Source organism: Haliotis rubra, unplaced genomic scaffold (genome assembly GCF_003918875.1).
Source record: "Haliotis rubra isolate DU_JTF1 unplaced genomic scaffold, ASM391887v1 Scf2009, whole genome shotgun sequence".
Lineage (NCBI taxonomy): Eukaryota > Metazoa > Mollusca > Gastropoda > Lepetellida > Haliotidae > Haliotis > Haliotis rubra.
The window spans coordinates 57,134-76,004 of NW_025766014.1; the positions used below are offsets into that span (position 1 = coordinate 57,134).

An 18,871-nucleotide genomic window follows, 5' to 3' on the forward strand; every position below is an offset into this window, starting at 1 on the left:
GACCAGAGTAAAACGAAATTTTTTTTAGCTCAACCGAATATGTTCTCTGACGTCATCCATTGTGTGAACATGGATGTGTCCTCGACATCGTGACCACGTGAACAACACTTTTTTATCTATTAGTGACGCACAACGAAAAACGGTATAGAAGAAAGCTCAAAACATTCAACGTGTTATATTTGCACTATCTCTAGCGCATAACTACACTCTTTGGAAGTTACTCCAATACGTATCTCCAACAACCATGACCGATTCTTTCAAGCGTCCTTCCGAAGTTGCTGGTAAGACAGACAACACGAAACGTTTTGAACCCACAGTCACCAGTGTTTCCAGAGACGAACTGATGAAAACCCTTGACGCAGATGGACTTAAGCGTCAAAATACAACTAGATGTAAAGTGAGTGACCTACCCAAGAACCTTTTGCTCGAGATCATCTCTTATGAATCCATTAAGATCCATGATGAAGATGTGTGGAAAGTTCTGCTCAGCCCTAGTGTGAAAAAAGAAGCACTACCAAGCGAATATGATGTCCTCCTCAACACCCAGTACACAGAGGCCGTTGGGAATGCAACCCATATGATCTTCGCCGGACAAAATCGGTCCAAGAACAACCGCCTCTTTAACAAAATCAAGTTCTTCTGCTGTGTTGAAGATGACATGGGGGAAGAGGATGAAACAGAGAAGGAATCGGACTGTCAAATTCAGCAGTAGGTGAGTTTGAAACTGAATTTCTGCTTCAATCCTTTCCACCTGTCTACCGTTTGCACCTTATGTCCATAGCGTTTAAATATGTATTTTATCAGATCCTGCTGTGCTTGTGACGGGAGAGGGGAGAGGGGGGGGGGGGGCTCGCTGACTTGGTTGATACATGTTATCGATTCCCATTTGGGTAGATCGATGCTCATGCTATTGATCACTCGAATGTCCACACTTAGTTATTCAAAGACCGTGAGCATATTGCTGGAATATTGCTGAGTGCGGTGTGAAACTAAACTCATTCCCTCACACACTCATATTCTACTGACAGTTGCACCTATCGGTCCGGGATATCATAAACACGGTTCCGTTATGGATAATATGTCAAGTTTTTCTCCATTGAAAAGACATTACATAAAGGTGTATTTGATGTATTTAGTGTTTTTTCCTTATTGTAACTAAAGGTTTATATGTATATGTATATTTGTAACAAGCTCTAATAGAAACATAATGAAATTATAGATTGTTTTCCAGTCGTAATTAAACTAGAACCGTCGTGTAATTCTATTGTGAGTTGAAAGATTTTCTCATGAATAAAAAGGTGCATGTACGTGTCGGCACGAATTGTCTTCCCTTAACTGTGATTCACAACGAATGCATTTAATGTTTCATTTCAGGTCCTGAGGCAGGACAAACTCCGCTCCAGTGAAAAAAATCGCCGAAAGTGATGTAGAGTTAGCTAGCTCTTCTGTGTAATAAAAGAAGTGGAAATCTGATAGATGTATTTTGTTTTTTCTTAAATCTGTCGGCCGGTGGGTTGAACATTACTTCAGATGTTGGGATTAATGCGGTTTGACTGTATTGTCGACAGATTTTGTGATTGTGCAGAGGAATGTCTGACCCACATACTGAATAAGAACACATAAGGCTTATGGCTTGTGTCAAGGGCCCTATCGGATTTCCTAAAAAAACATCACGTGTATGGTTCTGTAAATTTTCCCATCACGTCGCAACGAAGAAATATGGTAGACTAAATTGATGTCGTTCATCTGGAGATAAGATGTATTGAAAATTATGTCATTCTAATGGGAAATAGTGTATGCTTTAGAGTATTACTACGTTTAATATAGTACGCATAATCACTCTCAATTTTGTGAGAGCAAACATATTACAAATGCGAGTTGGAGAACCAACTGGCTTGGCAGGAGGTCTGACTATATAGCAAAAGCCACACGACACAAAAGTAAAAATAACAAGGAGTTTATTACACAACAATCACAGAATTATCTGTGTAGATAATCAAAAAATTATATGCAAAAGCTTACAATTAATTATTAGAAGATATTAACAATGGAATAAGTAACCAAAGTAGATTGTGCACACGACACATAATCCTAGTTTAGTGGTGTACACATCAACCCAGTGTGCGTTCATACTTCCTACATTATATACATAACAGTTCAAAACAGTAAATGGAATATTATGTTTCAAATACGCACACTCTATAATTCACACAAACAACAAAGTATTCTCACGTAGTACAGTAGTTAAAAATCCCTCCACAAGTTTATAAGTCTATAATAGCTGCGAACCTACGCAGAATTAACCATTGTCTAATAAGCAAACATGAACACCAATACAGTGAGTGAGTGAGTTGGGATTTACCACGCGTTTAACAATATTCCAACAACATCACGTCGGGGGACACCCGAAATGGTTTTTGACACATTTAGCCCATGTGGGGAACAGTCTCTTTTTTTTGTAGTGGGTCTACCACTAGTAGTAGTAGTCGTCGTAGCGTCGTAGCAGCGGTAGTGGTGGTAGTAGTAGTAGTAGCTGCGGAACGGTGGACGTGTATCTGTAAATAATGGAAGATAAAAGAATATTAAACAAAACAAAAACAAAATTATTTATTGCTATTGCTAAGTGCAACTAAGTTAAATTGAACCAGTCAAATTTGGCTTCGCTAACTTTGTCAGTTCGAGCGATGGAAGCTACTTAATTATTTCATATTCTAAAAGAAATTCATGACACACGTTAAGCTATGTACCATAACCTTTTAAGGCAATATCCTATAGGGATTGGGTGAGGGGAGGGGAGGGGCGGGGCGAAGTCAGTACCTTTATTTATGAAAAATGAGGTACCCCTGACGTCACTATGTCTTCTCTATATAACCAAGTTGTGATAGAAGCTAGGTGTCTTACAACAGACAGCCGCACAGAATGCAGAAAAGCCAAGACGTCTTGTTCCCCGATTCAGCTGAGAATTGGGATCTTGAATTATGGGATATATCTACTGACCCATCGACGACATCAAAAGCATCGTCAGGAGTTTGTTTCGCCGATCCAGAAGACTGGGAGGCTGAACTTTTCCCGATGCAACCATTAAAGGCGTCACCAAAGGCATCACCGGAAAACTCGCCAAAGGCATCAGCAACGGTCACCCGTCCTGAATGGCAACGCCGACGTTGTGAAGATGGTTTGCCGGTATACTTTAATGGAACAAGACAGTATGATGACACCTTTGAATGCGTCTACTGTAAGACAGTGTTAAAAGACACATATATGAGGCGTCTGACGCACACCAACAAGTGTCAAGTCAGAAAAAAGGTGTTGATCTTCAGATGCTGTTGTGAGTGGACATAATGTGTCAGAACTTTTCACGTTGAGCATTGATGCACAGTGACCTTACAACAGGCGCTTCAAATTGTGTTAAATGTTTATAACAGCCGCATGTGCGATTTTTAGTATGATATCATCCACTACTGAAATGTGCATTGGTGTAATGCAGTGAAGACATTCACAAAAAACCCAGGGACAACATGGTCGGGTTATTAAGACATTCAAACTGAATGGAGGGAAAAAGTGTGGACATATCCGTGTAGATAAACTCGTTTGCAAGAGATTTTAGCATGATATTGTTCACTAGTGGAATAAAAAGTTCAATGTACAGATTGTCTTAGTTGCATTTTTACGTTAGGTTGGGGGTTTTCTTGAAAAAAAGAAAACAAACATTGCAAACAGTTTAGATTACTCCCTGTCAAATGTAAACTTGACATGGTTTGTCCACACATCATAGTTAATAAGAGGGGAGGTGAAATTGGGTTTTACGTCGTGCTTGAGAAATTTCGCTCATATGACGACGTGTATACGTGTGTATGTGTATGTGTGGCTGCTTGTACTAGCCCAGACTTAAGCTGGTTTTTTAGTGCTAGCTCACTGAGATACCATGCCGCAGTGAAGCATGAATACCCCATTCAGACACAGTATACTGACTCCGAGCCGACCAGTCCTTGTTGTATCCATTAATGCCGAGCGCCAGGCAGTAATAAGAGGTAATATTATGCCAGTAATAGCAAATGAATTGTATCGCTTAACTCCCCCGTCTAAACAGTTTTGTTTACATACACTGAAGCCCTCCACATTCCTAACTGCAATTTGATATAGTCGCACAGCATTCATTCACACATGAAAGGAAACCCGTTAAGCATCTGACTTGCACTGAGTGTGAGAGATTAGGTTGAAGCTTATAGTAACATTGTATTTGTAGAATAAACCTAATACAAATACACAAACTTATAATACTTACGAATCAATGCAGGTCTTGATATCTATGCTTGAAACCCTCGATCGCCAAGGTGGATTCGCCCTGAATGAGTTGCACAATAGCATCTTTGACCTCACCTATAGTCAAACAAGCGATGTTGTTGCTATTAAGGTTCTGGATGGTGACAGTGCGACTCCCACGATCCAGGCAAAACAATGTTTTGCTGACCGTAATGGTGAGGTCGCTACAATAATTGGACTGAAATGTCCGGCTGCTGTACAACTCAATCTCATTTAGAAAATAGATGAAAATGTGTCGAAGTTGATTCGACGTTGAGGGATCTAGCAAAACATCCATGTGGGAAATGGACCCAACGCCAAATTGAAATTCTGTCTTGGAATCGTTGTAAATCAAAACAATCCCCATTTCAACAACTTTACGGCGTCTGTCAGAAAAGTGTTGACTATGTGCGTGTCCCTTCATTTTATACCCCACCCCTGAGCACTGAATGTAATCTTGTTTTGTTTTTTTTAACGCCACGTACACATATTTACACATATGTAATCCCACATTCCACTCCCTAAACCACAGACCACCATCGTCGCTGTTATTTTTTCTATGAAAGTTTAGTTCAGCCTTTTTTTGGTGTTCTGCAGGTGTTCTCGAGTTGGGAAACATCTAGGCGGTTTTAAGATATACTATTCCTAAAAAAAATGCTGTTACTGTTAGGGGGCAGTGCAAACATGTTTGTAGACACGTTTGTATGTGTCACAAATTACACAGTGCTTGTGATAAGGACAAAAAAAAGAAGTAAGGCAGTGTGTTAAGGCAGTGGGAAACAATACTTTTCCAACGAGATATGAAACACGTGTTTGTTTTTTGTGTTTTTTGAAGACATGAAACACATGTGCGAATGGGTGCCTTTGAGTACAAATATTAACACATTTTGGTTCCAATAACAACCTATTTGTTGAAATCGTGACGTGATGTAATGAAACGTGTGTGTTTTTTCAAACATGCAGCTGCTTGAGTGAAAACATCGAGAAAATAATGCTCCTATATTCCTTTATTCAGTATGAAAAAAACCCATTACATTTTACAAGCATACATGATGTTAGAATGATTCAATTTTTTTTTTTTAAGTTTCCAGGCATACCAAGCACAGATTTGCGTTTCACATACAATCTCTTAGTTTCTGTGGGTTTGTGAGAACGATATTTTACAACAAGATGTCTGGGCACGTTCAAATTACGCAGGAGTCGGCGAAACTCTGCATAACCACTTGGTTTTTTAGAAGAGCCTCGAATCACGAAACGAATCAGTTTCACAAGGTTCGAACCTTGTATGACAGTCCCATTATCCGGATTGACAAGTTCTAATTGATGAGTCACTCTCAAGTCCTTGGAATCAATTTTGCGCTTAATAAATAACCACAAAGCCATCAATTTCTCCACAGTTTTGGTAGAACCAATGTTCTTGATGAGAGAATCAGGTACTCTTAATATCTCGTCATGCTGAGTCACATCAATTTCACCCGCTGCTGTCTGTTGAGGAGATTGACCCGGTGATTTCTGATCCACTGTCTGATGATGATGATTCAGTGTCTGATGTTTCACTGTCTGAGGAGAATTTTGCTTTTCTTGGTTCGTCGTCAGCCGCTGGTAGGTTTCTCTTGTCAAAAGTATCATGGGTGTCGCCATTTTCAAACTGAGAAACGTGGGTCAGGTAGGCTTTTACGCAAACCGGTAAAACCACTGGATGCGAGATGATCAGCTCACGTTTGCGACGTGCACTTACTGTCTTGTCGGCTAGTGTTCGAATGCACTTTTTGTGACGTGACAATCGCATTTTATCGTCTTCCGTCAAGGCAATGTTTCCATTCAAAACGTTAAAGATGAGAGAGATAATGGCTGTAAACTGTCCGCGTGATGCATGTACCAGGAACGCCTTTCTCTGCTTCCCATTGGCCTCTAATAACATTTGAAGAAAAATCGAATGTTCTTCCAGTATTGGACTCATGGTGGTGTGTGCGTAGTGATCGGCGATCCAACCCGAAATGAAGAAACACATCTCTGTTTGTTAGTATTTATCACACACAAAAAATTCCTCTTCGTCTTGTTTCCACTGACTGCAATCGTGAGGCTAGTCGTTTTGCGAGCTTGCCAACAAATCTTCACCATGAACGGCTATAGAAGTATTGGTTTTAGAAGTGTCATAATCGTGTAAAGACATAGCTTCATGAAAAAGGTTATCAGCGGCAGCTCGGTCGTTTTCATTACTGAAACATTCGTAGCTTACCCGTCCATCTCCCCATGCTCCGTCATCAAATGCTTCGGGACACAGTCTGTTGTTCCACAGTAAGTCTTGGAGCACTTCAGTCCATGCACCGTAGTGATCTATTAGTTGTAAGGCAGCGTAATCATCCCCCCACACTGACACGATAAACAAAATCCGGCAAGCCGTTTCTTTCTGTGTTTCATCCATCTTTCTGTGTTTTTCGATGATATGTATCATATCGGTCCTTTCTTTTAGGTTATGCTGTTTTGCCATTTCTCAGCAGAGCTGTCTGCAGAATGACTGAAGTGAAGTGAACTGAGTGTTTTATAAAGGTTGTCAGTTTAAAATAAATTCATTAGTATTCATTTTAAAAATATAATTGTGTTCTCGCCTTCCTTGATGTCCTTAATATTTTTTACTGTGGCAAGTACACCGTGCAAACATCATCGGGAAATATCCCCGTACGTAAGCGACCGTAGCGGTCATCGATATAGGGCGAGGCAACGATGAGCAGATAGCTGTATTTCTTCCCTCCTAAGGCGTCTTTCAAGGATTCCTTAAAGTATTTGGATTGTCCCGGAAACATTTGAGAAGCCAAAATTTTGTGTTCGTGAGCTGACCTAGGATTAGACAGTAGCACAAAATAATGGGTGTTTAAGGACATGGTTCTGTTGCATTCGCCTTTGGGATAAGCCGATTGTTGAATGTTGATCACTGTGATGCCCAAGTGATGAGAGAGTGTGGTATACAAGTGCAACATCAGCTGATTCTTGCATATCTGCATCATTAAATCATCAAAAACCAACAACACACGTTTTTCCGACTGAATGGACCAGGATCTCAGTTCATCTTCCGTGGGAAGTGTGTCGTGAAACTGAATGTTGGAAACAGAATGTTGCATATCACTGTACAAATCTTGCCAAACCGCATAGCAATACACGATCAAATTGGGCGATGGTTCAAACATGTCCTAGGCCTGTTCCAACATCCGTTTTACCAGATGGGTTTTGCCGGAAGAACTTCCTCCTATAACGGATATACTCGTAGGTGTTGGAAACGGTAATAAGTAAGTGTTTTCTGCAACAGTAGATGCAGCGCTAGAGTGATCCATGGCTGCTGTACCGTACCAATGTTCTGAGACAAATGAACTCATTGTGACCTGTGCACATGGACTTTATACTAACTGTTTTTTCATTCACAACAAAAAGCATTTTCTTTCAAGTCTATTTTTTAAAATATTTTTTTTTGATTTTTCAGCAACTACAATATTAGGACATATACATTATAACAATTCAGGATTCATTACTTTATGATGAATAGCATTTGGAACTTAAAGCAACATTCATTAATATTTCGCACACGTTTGAGTCATACAGGGTAAACACGAATCTTTACAGTATTTGAAATAGTGGCAAATGAACGTAGATACGTATTCATCATTGATGAAATGATCATTCGTATCAAACTGCCGTACAATATCATGCATGCCTAAGCCAGCTTTGAATTTACATGAAAGAAAATACAATGTAAACAAACCACATACATTAGAAATACATGCCAATCCAGTGATGACCTACTTTTTTCTCACATCTGTATCAACAATAAGTCCTACACCTTTTGCATGCAAACTAGGGGTTATAGTGGGTAAAGTATCTTTGGCGTAAATGCCCATGACGTGAGATTGTAAACTTGGATCACACTGTATGGCGCACATAAGTTGAGAGGCTTTCATTCTGTTACTTGACAAACACGTTGCGGGCTTGATCGTTTTCGATGAGGGAATTTCGCTGAGTCAAGATGACGCAACTCAGCGTGCTGGTGAGCGCCGACTTGAATTCCAGTTCGACCCTCACGCTTCTCGATTTCACCAAGTTCAGGTACTCTGACTTCGGCACATTGTGTCGATGTCGAAGGCGAACAAGGCATTCCCCATGAGAAATTCGCTTCTGGTGATGGCATTGCCCTTGTCTTCCTTCCACAGTCCCATGCCGTCGAGCATGTTGACATAAGAGGCGACATCGTCCACTTCGGCGGGTTGACCGGGCACACTGACTCCGTCGATGTACAGCGTTATCTTTTTAAGCATGAACGACTTGAAATTATAGGGATTGACGGTGTAGCTACCGTTTAGACTCGAACTTTCCACAAGTCCCACAACGTATCGGTTGGCGACGGGATTGCTGACGTTGTCTATGGTGTGCGTCTGCTGAGTGGTCGGGATGCTGGTCACCTTGACTTCGCTTTTGGTGTACGGGTAGAGAGCGTTTGATTTTTTGAAAAGTGTATTGTGAGCCAAGATCAAGGCGGGGTTTACTTTGACCTTGCACACCTGCAGATAAAGCGTCCAAGAGTTGAACTTTGAATTCGTGATCAGTCGCGTCGCTCATCAAACAAAATTTGGGTTCTGATCATAACATTTTCAAAGTCAGGTCAACGTCGTTGGGGAGGAGTCGGTTCATGTCGAAGATATCTTCGTACACGGGCACCGACATGGTAAGTTCTTTGCTTAGCGCTATGAAAGTGCCACGTAATGCCATTTCCCCATTGACAGATCCAGTGACGTCACTGCTTTCCAGATCCACCTCACTCTCCGCATAATCCCTGGCAAACAACTGCGTCCCCAACTGAGTGTTTTTCGCTTCTGCACCATATCCCAGCAGGGCCCTCATCATGCTCTTGTAGGCGTAATGGTTGTTGGTACTGGACACGAGCTGGTTCTGTAGGTAGACCGTGACCTGGGAAAACAGCGACTGCATAAACAAGTTCACCGGAGCGACATTTTCATCCTTGGCCAAGGCCGTGCCATCGGTCTGCGTTACTTTGACTTTGACGTGCAGACGGGTGCGTGTCAGGTCGGTGTAGTCTGGGCCTAAGTTGCTAACTTGAAACTCGAATGGGGCAGCATCGTTGATTTGGCTTAAAGGTCGCACATTCACGAAATAATGTTTCTGTATGCTAGTGAGGTAGCGAAAATAAATTTAGACAGTCTGGCAACAACTCGTCGAACTCATTATCATTGATGAGTGACATGTCGGCTCTATGTTTCTATATGGACGTCTTTAACTGAAGATATCGTTTTCTTGCACAGGAGTACACTGGAGCGCTTTGACCGTCTTGGAAGGCGCAACGTTGTTGTCGGTTCAACGAATCTTCTTGGTTGTGACGCACCTTTCGCCCGCCTTGCGTTTTAAAGCCTTCTGTCTTTTGTCCTTGGCTCCCGCTCTCTCTACCTCGCTTTGGGATTCTGACGTCATTTGCAAAGTAACCTTGATCGGGTCACGTTGCTGTTGTTGTTGTTGTTGTGTTGCTGCTTGACGAACTGGGATCACCAGCTTTTTTGCTTTCCCGTGGAGCAGATGGGATGTTTTTCTCACCTGTTTGTTGTCGAAATACTGCTTAAACTTGGCGTAGTCCGGGAAATACAGTAGACGCGACTCCATGGTTTTTACTCCATAAAAGGATAACCTCTTAAATGAAGTGTAGCGTAAGTCTCTTCCGTTAAGAATGAAGCTGTAGATGCATTTTCTGACTTTAAATACAATTCGATATTGTCGGTGTCTTTCAATTTGACGTGAATGTTAAATTCAGTACCAAACGTGTAGGTAGGTCCCTGTCTCAGATCGATGCGTCTCAATAAAGCCAGTTGAGTTTCGCCCACCAATGAACTGTTGCACAGGTTACACAACACGTCTACGTATGAATTTGTGACCTTAGTCAGATCCACCTTTCCAAAGTTCAGCTCCGTTAAAGACACCACCCAGAATCCGTCGAAGACTAACCTTTGATTTAATTTGACACGAAAATGATAGGTCGTATTCTCTGGAAACGATGTCTTTTTGGAGTGGGAGCTCTTGAGAAACACGTACTTCTTCATATTTATTTTTTCACGCAATTGCACTTCTTTCAGTTCGCGTTCTTCCACGACGAGTTGAAAGACTTGGGCCAGCCGACCCAGAGCACTAGAGCACTTTCTCAACTTGCCAGAGCACATCTGCGGCTTTGCTGACCCTTTGAAGCTCGTTTGTGTAAAAGGACCCAATCAAGGGTTCATCGTGAAAATTTTTAAGTTTGTACTGAGGAAACCCCTGTTTCCTGTAACGTCGAGCCACTTTGAACAGCTCCTCCATCCACTTGAGGTCGAGTTCCTTGCTGAAAGGTTTCCTGAGGTATGAGATGCGAACCAGATCACCTACTTTAAATAAGTATTTCTTGATTTTAGGTTTGCTGACTTTTCTCAAAGGTTCCAGGTAGATATGGTTCCACACTTTCACTTCGTTGGTTTTATCGACACGTGACGGAGAGAGTTTGGGTAAAGACGAATGCAGGGTATGATTGTAGTTGTACACTAAATCTGGTAGAGCATCCACATAACGTTTGGTGTTATTATGGGTCATGTACCGTGTGATCAGGGATTTCAGTGTTCTGTTAAAACGTTCCACGTAATTACTTTTTATGTTTTCATTGTGAGCTATGGTGAGTTTTATCTTTTGTTTTTTGTAAAAACGACTTGAATACGCCTTTAAATTCGCTTCCACCATCTACTCGTACTTTCCTAGGACGCCGTTGCTTGAGGATTTGTTTGAAAGCTGTCAAGACAGATTCAGGCTTTTTGTTTGACAGAGGAAACACAAATGCAAATACCGTACGCCCTCATTCTCTTTGCTGTAGCGTGAAAGATCAGCAAGGTCCAAGTCGAACATCTCATTGACAACATTAACCCTCACTCTCATCCGTTGGAATTTATGCCGCACTGGTTTGTGTAAACTGTAAGCATCTTGGTTCTTGACAAACCACTTCACCTTCCTGAGCTTGACATCAGGTGGTCTGTTCGCTTTTTAACTCATCACGCAGTTTGGAGGGTCCATAATAAGCCCCTGGTTTGGTGGGATTAAAATAATAGTCTGATAATGCTTTTTCGTGCTTCTTTAAGGATGTCTTGTTCTGCTGTTGAGAACTCATGATGTACTGCGACATAACATGGGAAATGGGTAAATATATATAAATAACACAATGTAACACAACAGCAAAGACTATAGGTGTGTAGTTTATTGACTGTTAAGCATTCTCTGGCTACACATAAGACATACATCATTTTGAAAGTCTTTTACTTACAGGAAGATTCATTTGTATCAACATTTGTCTGTTTTAAATCTGTTTTCCAAAAATAACATCTTAAGCACACGCGATTTCAAATCATGAACCCATTCCATGGTTTTAAACTGTGAGTCACGATAATCCTTGCACTGATAGGGAATCAAACTGAAAGCAGTGAGTGCGTTCAAGGATGAGTCATCAGTCAACAAGTTCATCCATCTGTCAATCACGTGATCATCGTTCACCTCGGTCATGGCGGCATTGAAGTATTTGTCGACTTGCTCCTGTTCTGACAGGTCACGACAAGTGTGAAAGTGTTCTTCATCAAACATACAACCGAAACAGAGTTCCCACGGAAATAATCTCACGATCTTACTGACCTCGAAACTGTAACACAAAGTCAGAAGCCCCTCTGCATGTTTTAGTTGATTTGCCATGGCTACTTCGTCTGCACACATAGACCCTTTCCTGGATTTTTTTATGATCACTCGCTGGGTAGCTTTGTGTTCGTCCTGAAATTTTCTTTTGGCATCCTCAACACATGCACGACGATCTCGGAACCAATCATTTGACTGTGAAACGATGGACTCTTTCACACAATGAGGAGCTCTCATCACTTGCTTCCAAGTGTAGAAGGTCGCCCTGTCGTCTGACTTACTGTTAGAAAAAAACAAACCAGAACAGTTGTGTTCAGTCGTCGTGACATTTCTTACTTCCATAAGACATTTCCCCCTTTTTTTCTTTTAACTATGTAGACTGCCTATATTAAGGCTGAAGGCTATAGCTCTCATATGCAAATAATATTCTTCGACACAATTAAATATGTTTCAAGACATGTGTAAGATAGTGTTGACTGAATGGAGAGAGTATTTAGGAATAAAACAGTACCAACCTTTCTGCTTTCTCCGTTGACATGGTGACAAGATTGTACATGAACTTGTCTCCCTGGTGATAAGTCGCTCGAATGAAAGCAAGTGTAGGTCCTTGTGTATTATTTTAAAAAATGAAATGAATCATGTCTGGAATTAGTTCTAAATTCATTGGTTAATTTTTGAATGAATGTAGTAAACTGATTGGGTAGGTGACATCCTGTTTATAATTCACATATAAATAGAAATGATGAAATTGAATTGTGTTTCACTTGTGAACATGGAATCCTATGAGCACTATTATAGCAGTTCACATGCACCCGTGTCGGTAATGAAGTGAATATCTTTTTTTTTTTGTTCATCTATCCACAGTGGTTTGTATGGGGGTATTGGTGTTTACCTCAACTGTGTTCAAAGATCAAGAGTGGTTTGCAAAGGGTTATTGAATCCCAGCATTTTGTTCTAGATGTCAGTGCTGTCCTTTGGGTGGCAGTGAAATGATAAAGAAAACACGAAACAGATGTTATGTTTTTTTGTTTTTTTATTTATGAAAATATCATCAGGAAAATTCATGTTTGATTTCACCTTGAACACATGTTATTGTTCTTTCATTCTCTCTTTCAACTTCTCTTCCATTTGTTCCTTTCTACTTGAAGTTAAGAAAAAGGCATTCAAGTAGAGCTCATTCTCGTAACGCAAAACGTACATGTCATGGAGATCCAGTCCAGCGGATGTTCTCTGTTCTCTTGCTTTCTCCAAGGATGGTAGCATGTGAAACAGTCAACAATACTTCATCGAAATACATACTGACACGTTCTTCACCACTGAGCATGAGACACTGATGATGGCGTTGGGAGGGTGATCTATTTCACACCCATAACAGTTATTACTACACAGTTCATCCACTTTCACTTGTAGTGCATCCAAGTAAAGAGCGTCCCGAATAGATTCAAATCGCAATCTATTTTGCCGCAGTTCATGATTTCTGAAAACTCTTTGTTCAGGAACACTAACTTCCAGAACACTGACAGAAAAGGGACCCTGGTCTTCTGCTACTGCTGCTAATGATGATCTAAATCGATTTCTAAGAATCTTCTCAAGGCATCGAGCTCCAGCAAGATAGGCAGCAAGCTGACTTCTTCTGGACATTGTCCCTTCTCTGATCAGTCCTTCACGTCTTCCGGTCACCTTGTATCTGTACCGCCTTGTAAGATTTCCACTCATCATGTTTCTAGAAACAAAAAATAGCAAAACTGTATTAGTATTTATTTACTTACATGTGTTCTGTTTATGATGACAAAATATATTTTTTTCATACAAGGTTTTGTTTCTGTCATACACATTTTAGTTTATGTCATATACATTTCAGTTTATGTCATACACATTTTAGTTTCTGTCATACACATTTCAGTTTATGTCAAACACATTTTAGTATCTGTCATACATTTCAGTTTCTGTCATGCACGTTTTAGATACTGTCATACACATTTCACTTTCTGTCATACACATTTCTGTCATGCAAGTTTTATGTTTCTCTTATACAAGTTGTTATTTCTGTCATATATGATCGAGTTTGATCATACAAGCTAATAACTAGAATGTTAAAAAATAATAATGAAGTTTTGAAATACGTGTTTTGTTTTGTTTTTGTCAGAGATGGTTTGGAGTGTGTTTTTTCCCACATGTTCAGGAACACCGGAGGGCTTATTGTCATGTTTGCTAGACACTTAGTGCACCAATGAGTGAGAGATTTTAGAAATCTTTCTTTCAGAAAGACTGCGTTGCAAAGTTCTAAATAGGATTAAATCCATAGGGTCGAGATTCAATGCCATCTGCCAACAGGTATCGCTTATCATCTTGAGGCGTTAAAGCCAATTTGGTCACTTTGTCCGTGTAGAGGGTGTTGTGAATGGATGGAATCTGATGATAAGTGGCCATGTTTTGTTTGTGTTTGAAAAGACAGTCTTTGAACATGTGGTGACGAAGATGTTTCTAACTTCTGAATGTTTCTTGCACCTTATGCAGTGCTCTTCTCGACCCTTTCACCTGAAGTTTTGTCAAAATGAAACTCTAGTTTTGGAATTGAAGTCCAGAGCAAACTTTCTGATAGTCTGACCACCCTATTTCTGTCTTTTCATCAGACCAATGACTTTGTGTGTACCACATGAATGAAGTGGGTGGTCTTCGGGATAGTTGGAGGTATCAAAGAGGTGGAGGTTAGCTAACATAAAGTCTTGAGGATCGCCGAGAGAATTACCCACTGGGGACCTGATTTGATAAAAGCAAACGGTATCAGTCTGTCATCAAGACCCTGACACGACCGCTTGCATATTCCTTTAACATCACATTGCGGTTGGAAATCGTATAGAAGTCTCTTAGCATGTTCCCAAATGGGTGAAGGCCACGGTGACAGGTTGGTTCGAAATGACCGACTTCTCCACAACTTACCACAACCAATGCTTTCCTTCCGAAAACATTCATGAAATTAGGCTTTGCTGAAAACTTTCACCTTAGTCTTTCTTCAGTGGTGATTAACTCAATGTAATGTAATTTCCTGACATTTTGTAACTGTTTTTCCATACAGCGGTATTGGAAAGCAACCCGAACAATCTTCGAAAAAAGCGTCATTTGCACTCTTTAGCTTTTGGGTGTTGAAGTCGATGTAGGGTTTCATCCATTTTGACTGAGTAAATTTCCAAACCTTGTGAACTTTCTGTGGCTTCAAACCCAACCGCAAATAGTGTTACCAAAGCGCCAAAATAAATGATGTAATTCTCTTTGTCTTTGAGAGTGGAAAACAGGCTTGTGCCCGTGGGTGGTTTTCCTCTCATGCTTATCCCAACGATATAATTTTCGCGAGCAGATCGCGCTGGTAGGGGACACCTTCTTCAATGGGGATTCCTTTGGTGGGAGCGAGGCAAATTGTTACCATCATTAGTACATCAAGGTGAGATTCCAGGCTCGGCTGGATAAGTATCGGACATGCGTTATGTTCGGGACATGCTGATGATTAATACTAGCCACTCCTCCTCTCACTGCATCAGAGACAAAGAGTTGTACATGTCTGGATCAGTCATGATCAAAGTCATACCTGTCTGTCAATGAGACACGCGTCCATAGCCATCCCAGGAGTAAAGTACTGACATGGATCGAGCTTTAATAACTTAGACACATATGTTCGCGAAATGCTTGAACATCGGTCAAAATCAAGTGTCCACAACAGCGTACAATTCGATGAATTCTCTCACCGATGTAATTTTGAAAGTGTCCCAAATATGACGAGCAAGGCTATATACTCTTCTTCGAATCGTGTCCTCCGACAGAGAAGAATAAAGTCATCGTGACTCGGAAGTTCCATGTGGTTTAATTTTTCAAAACTGTCCACGTATTCATAGAAATAGGGTAATTTCCGAGTCGAAACAAATCTTACATGTTTGGGATAGTTTTCCTCAGATAGAAATTCTTCTTGACCTTTGCTTCTCAAATTGTTTGCCAATGGTTTGCAAGCTGGTGTTCAAAATTTGAAACTATCCAAAAAACCGAAGGTGATCAAGTTTTGAAACATGATGAAGTCTTCAGAATTTTGACTATCACGGAGTCAATTCGCGATCGACAAATAACTCAGCAGCTTGAAGAATCAAATGGATTTGTCATAACGCGATGCATTGTGACAAATGACATTTACAAATGTGGATTCCACATAATTGGCGTTGCAATAATTGTGACACAGACCCTGACTCGACCTGTCAAATGATCATGATCGATGTGTCTCTCATTGAACTGCACTTTTCTCCAAAAGATAACAATGGGTCTCCAAATCTAAAAGCCGACTTTTCCTCCTGTGTCAATTTCATAGGAACTGGGTTGTTTAATATGTCCATGATGTGATCGTAATCTCCCAATACCTGTTCCATAAAATGTTAGCTGCCTGTTCACCACTGTACGTTCTCTAATGGAAAAGTGTACAAGTCGGAGTTCTCTGCACACAATTTGATAACTGTAACCACAGGAAGGTGCTCTTGCAATGGCGACTTCCCCTGATGTCACATTATGTTCTACAGGAGCCACGACGGACTCGAAATCTGCATAGATCACAAAGGGCACTTTACTCGTTTTGCCATACTGACCCAATCCAAATTTTCGATATGCTTTGTTTGGCTCAGGCATTTTAATTCGTTGAGCTTTGTGATGACAGTGCGGAAAATGCTTTACCAAAGTGTCTTCAGAAGAAAACGTCCACACAAACATTTTCGACAAATGAATTTGGTGTTACACTCCACCAGCTTTTTCTAACCAAACCTGGCAAACTTTGTGATCAGAACATAATGCGACAGTGGGGTTCGCCTTGCTCCTCTACTTCTTGTGTTAACAGAAGGAGGTCGATGTGACGATCCGTAGGTACGTCAGAATTTACTGAACTGACTCGTAAAGGAAAGACTTGTTGTTGATTCTCGTCTTCATCACAACCATAGACGTTGATACCCCATTGTTTGTTTTTCAAATTTTGAAATGTGATTGAGGCTCATGGGAAATGAACACCCTTTCAAATCTAATGCATTTTACCCTTATAGTGACTCACTTGTTGTCTGACTAGATGGAGTTGAACGGAAACAAGTGGGCCAAAACGCAATAGACAAAGCACATGTCATCGTCCATGTTCTTGATGTTTAGCAAGGCGCTTTTCTCAAGGAAAGGGGAGGGGAGATACGAACTTCCACGAAAGGTTGAAATTTGACCACGGATTATCTAACGCTCAACACAGTTTCAGGGAAATTTAAGTTTGAACTGTAAGCCTTCGTAATTGTCCATCAGTTGCATTATTGTATTCATGGCTTCAGTGTACAACATCCAAATCATCAGCTTGTAGTTGCTGGTGACATATTTCATTCTAAAGTGAGGCTCAGAATACGACGTATGACCATCTGCGTTGGTTTTGCTGAATTTAAATTGAGTACAAAGTGCCCACTTGATGGATCGTTTCTGCTTCAATTTCTGTTTTTCAAATGTTCTACGATTTCAGACTGAATTTTCACAAAATAATAGAAAGGATCGTTTCCTTCTTGGCCTGTAGCTAAGAAAATTAAATTCCATCATAGTCCCGTTCGAAATGCTTGTCCTGAGAGAGCACGATTGCTGATTATCACCGGTGACTTTCTGGTTTAACTGCCTCCACCACTTTGTTGATGGTTTGAATGTGACTGTCTTGTGTGTTTGTTGAGAGCTTTAGCGTGGGGAAGGTTTCTGAACATGCGCTGACGTCGTGAAGGGATTGACAAGGAGATGCATTTGGTGTATTGTCTTGGCGATAGGTTCGCCTGTGTCTTAGCAAATTATCTCTACGCGTAGTATTGTTGACTGAAGGTCGCAGTCATAATTTTTGCGAAAAAGGTTCACCAGTTTTCTCTGATTAATGTCACAACCAGTGGCGTTTAAAATCACTAGCTTTTTGACCAAAACTCACATGTATACACTGGTTTTGTTAATTAGGTTAGACATTTTTATATTTTTTATTTATTTTTTAACAGAAAGTCCTGGCAAACAATGTCCAGTGGAACACTTTTTTCTGAAAGAAGCAAGAGATAGAATTGTTTGTCTTTCAAGATCAAACAAAATGTTCTTCATAAACACAGAAAATGCACATGTTTGAAGTTACAATAGTTACAATGTCACAGCTTTTATTTGTTATTATATATTATTCTGTTGAAATGACTGCATGATCATATCTGCTATCTCATCATGTTGTGATCTCCTGTAGGCTTCTATCATGTGCTGAAATGGCTGTGTCTGATGGGAAAAGCACATCAAGTCTCGACTGGTTTCAATCCTACCATAACGCACGTTGTAGTAATGAAGATCTTTGATCAGTGTAGCATACAAACGTTATCATTCCCATTTCAAACAAAACAACAACGAGAAAATATGAGGTTTCCAAATGTTGAATAATATAGAGGTCAGTTCGATTGAGTGCAGTACGTTCTAAAAGAGTTCATTTCCTCCTGTTATCTCAAAGGAATACGATATGGTCTAGCAAACAATGTTGATGTGAAATCAAGAATATTCGCGATATGGTGTAAAATGTATTATGTAACGTTTTGGTTTTTTAACTTGAAAGTGATGTTCATTCAAGGAAAGTAACGCAGGTATCTGTGACTAATATCTATGAATTTAAAATGATTTAATCGCAAACTTTAAAAGAACTCTTGCACCTTTCTCCTCAAGAATATTGGCTGTCAACTTGAAAATGTTCAAACTCCTGAGGCACCACGCGTAAGGAACGATAGGAAGAAACGAAAGAGCACAGATATAACTGATGTATAAGCCAAGTCAGATCCAGAGGCTGAGGGTGCGACCACAGACCGTCATTTTATAGTGGTTTAAAAAACCCGTA

The 18,871-nt window shown here is 40.4% G+C and overlaps 2 protein-coding genes across 3 annotated transcripts; one reads left to right on the forward strand and one right to left on the reverse strand.

The window, feature by feature from the left end:
* Window positions 1-207: 207 nt before the first annotated feature.
* Window positions 208-1,473, forward strand: LOC124275684. Of its 2 annotated transcripts, none has more exons than XR_006898336.1 (2): window positions 208-712; window positions 1,375-1,473. XR_006898336.1 is itself a non-coding variant. In XM_046711307.1 (2 exons), the coding sequence occupies exons 1-2, from the start codon at window positions 245-247 to the stop codon at window positions 1,379-1,381; spliced, it is 471 nt and encodes a 156-aa protein (XP_046567263.1). In that variant the 5' UTR covers window positions 208-244; the 3' UTR covers window positions 1,382-1,473. The 2 variants fall into 2 exon arrangements, 1 of the variants encoding a protein (XP_046567263.1); XM_046711307.1 differs by having other exon boundaries at window positions 208-708.
* A 6,920-nt stretch (window positions 1,474-8,393) lies between these two features.
* Window positions 8,394-9,960, reverse strand: LOC124275685. Its single transcript, XM_046711308.1, has 3 exons — window positions 9,689-9,960; window positions 8,956-9,436; window positions 8,394-8,849 (listed from the first exon to the last, which is right to left on the reverse strand). Exons 1-3 carry the CDS (start codon window positions 9,958-9,960, stop codon window positions 8,394-8,396), a joined length of 1,209 nt encoding a protein of 402 aa, XP_046567264.1.
* Between the last annotated feature and the right edge of the window lie 8,911 nt (window positions 9,961-18,871).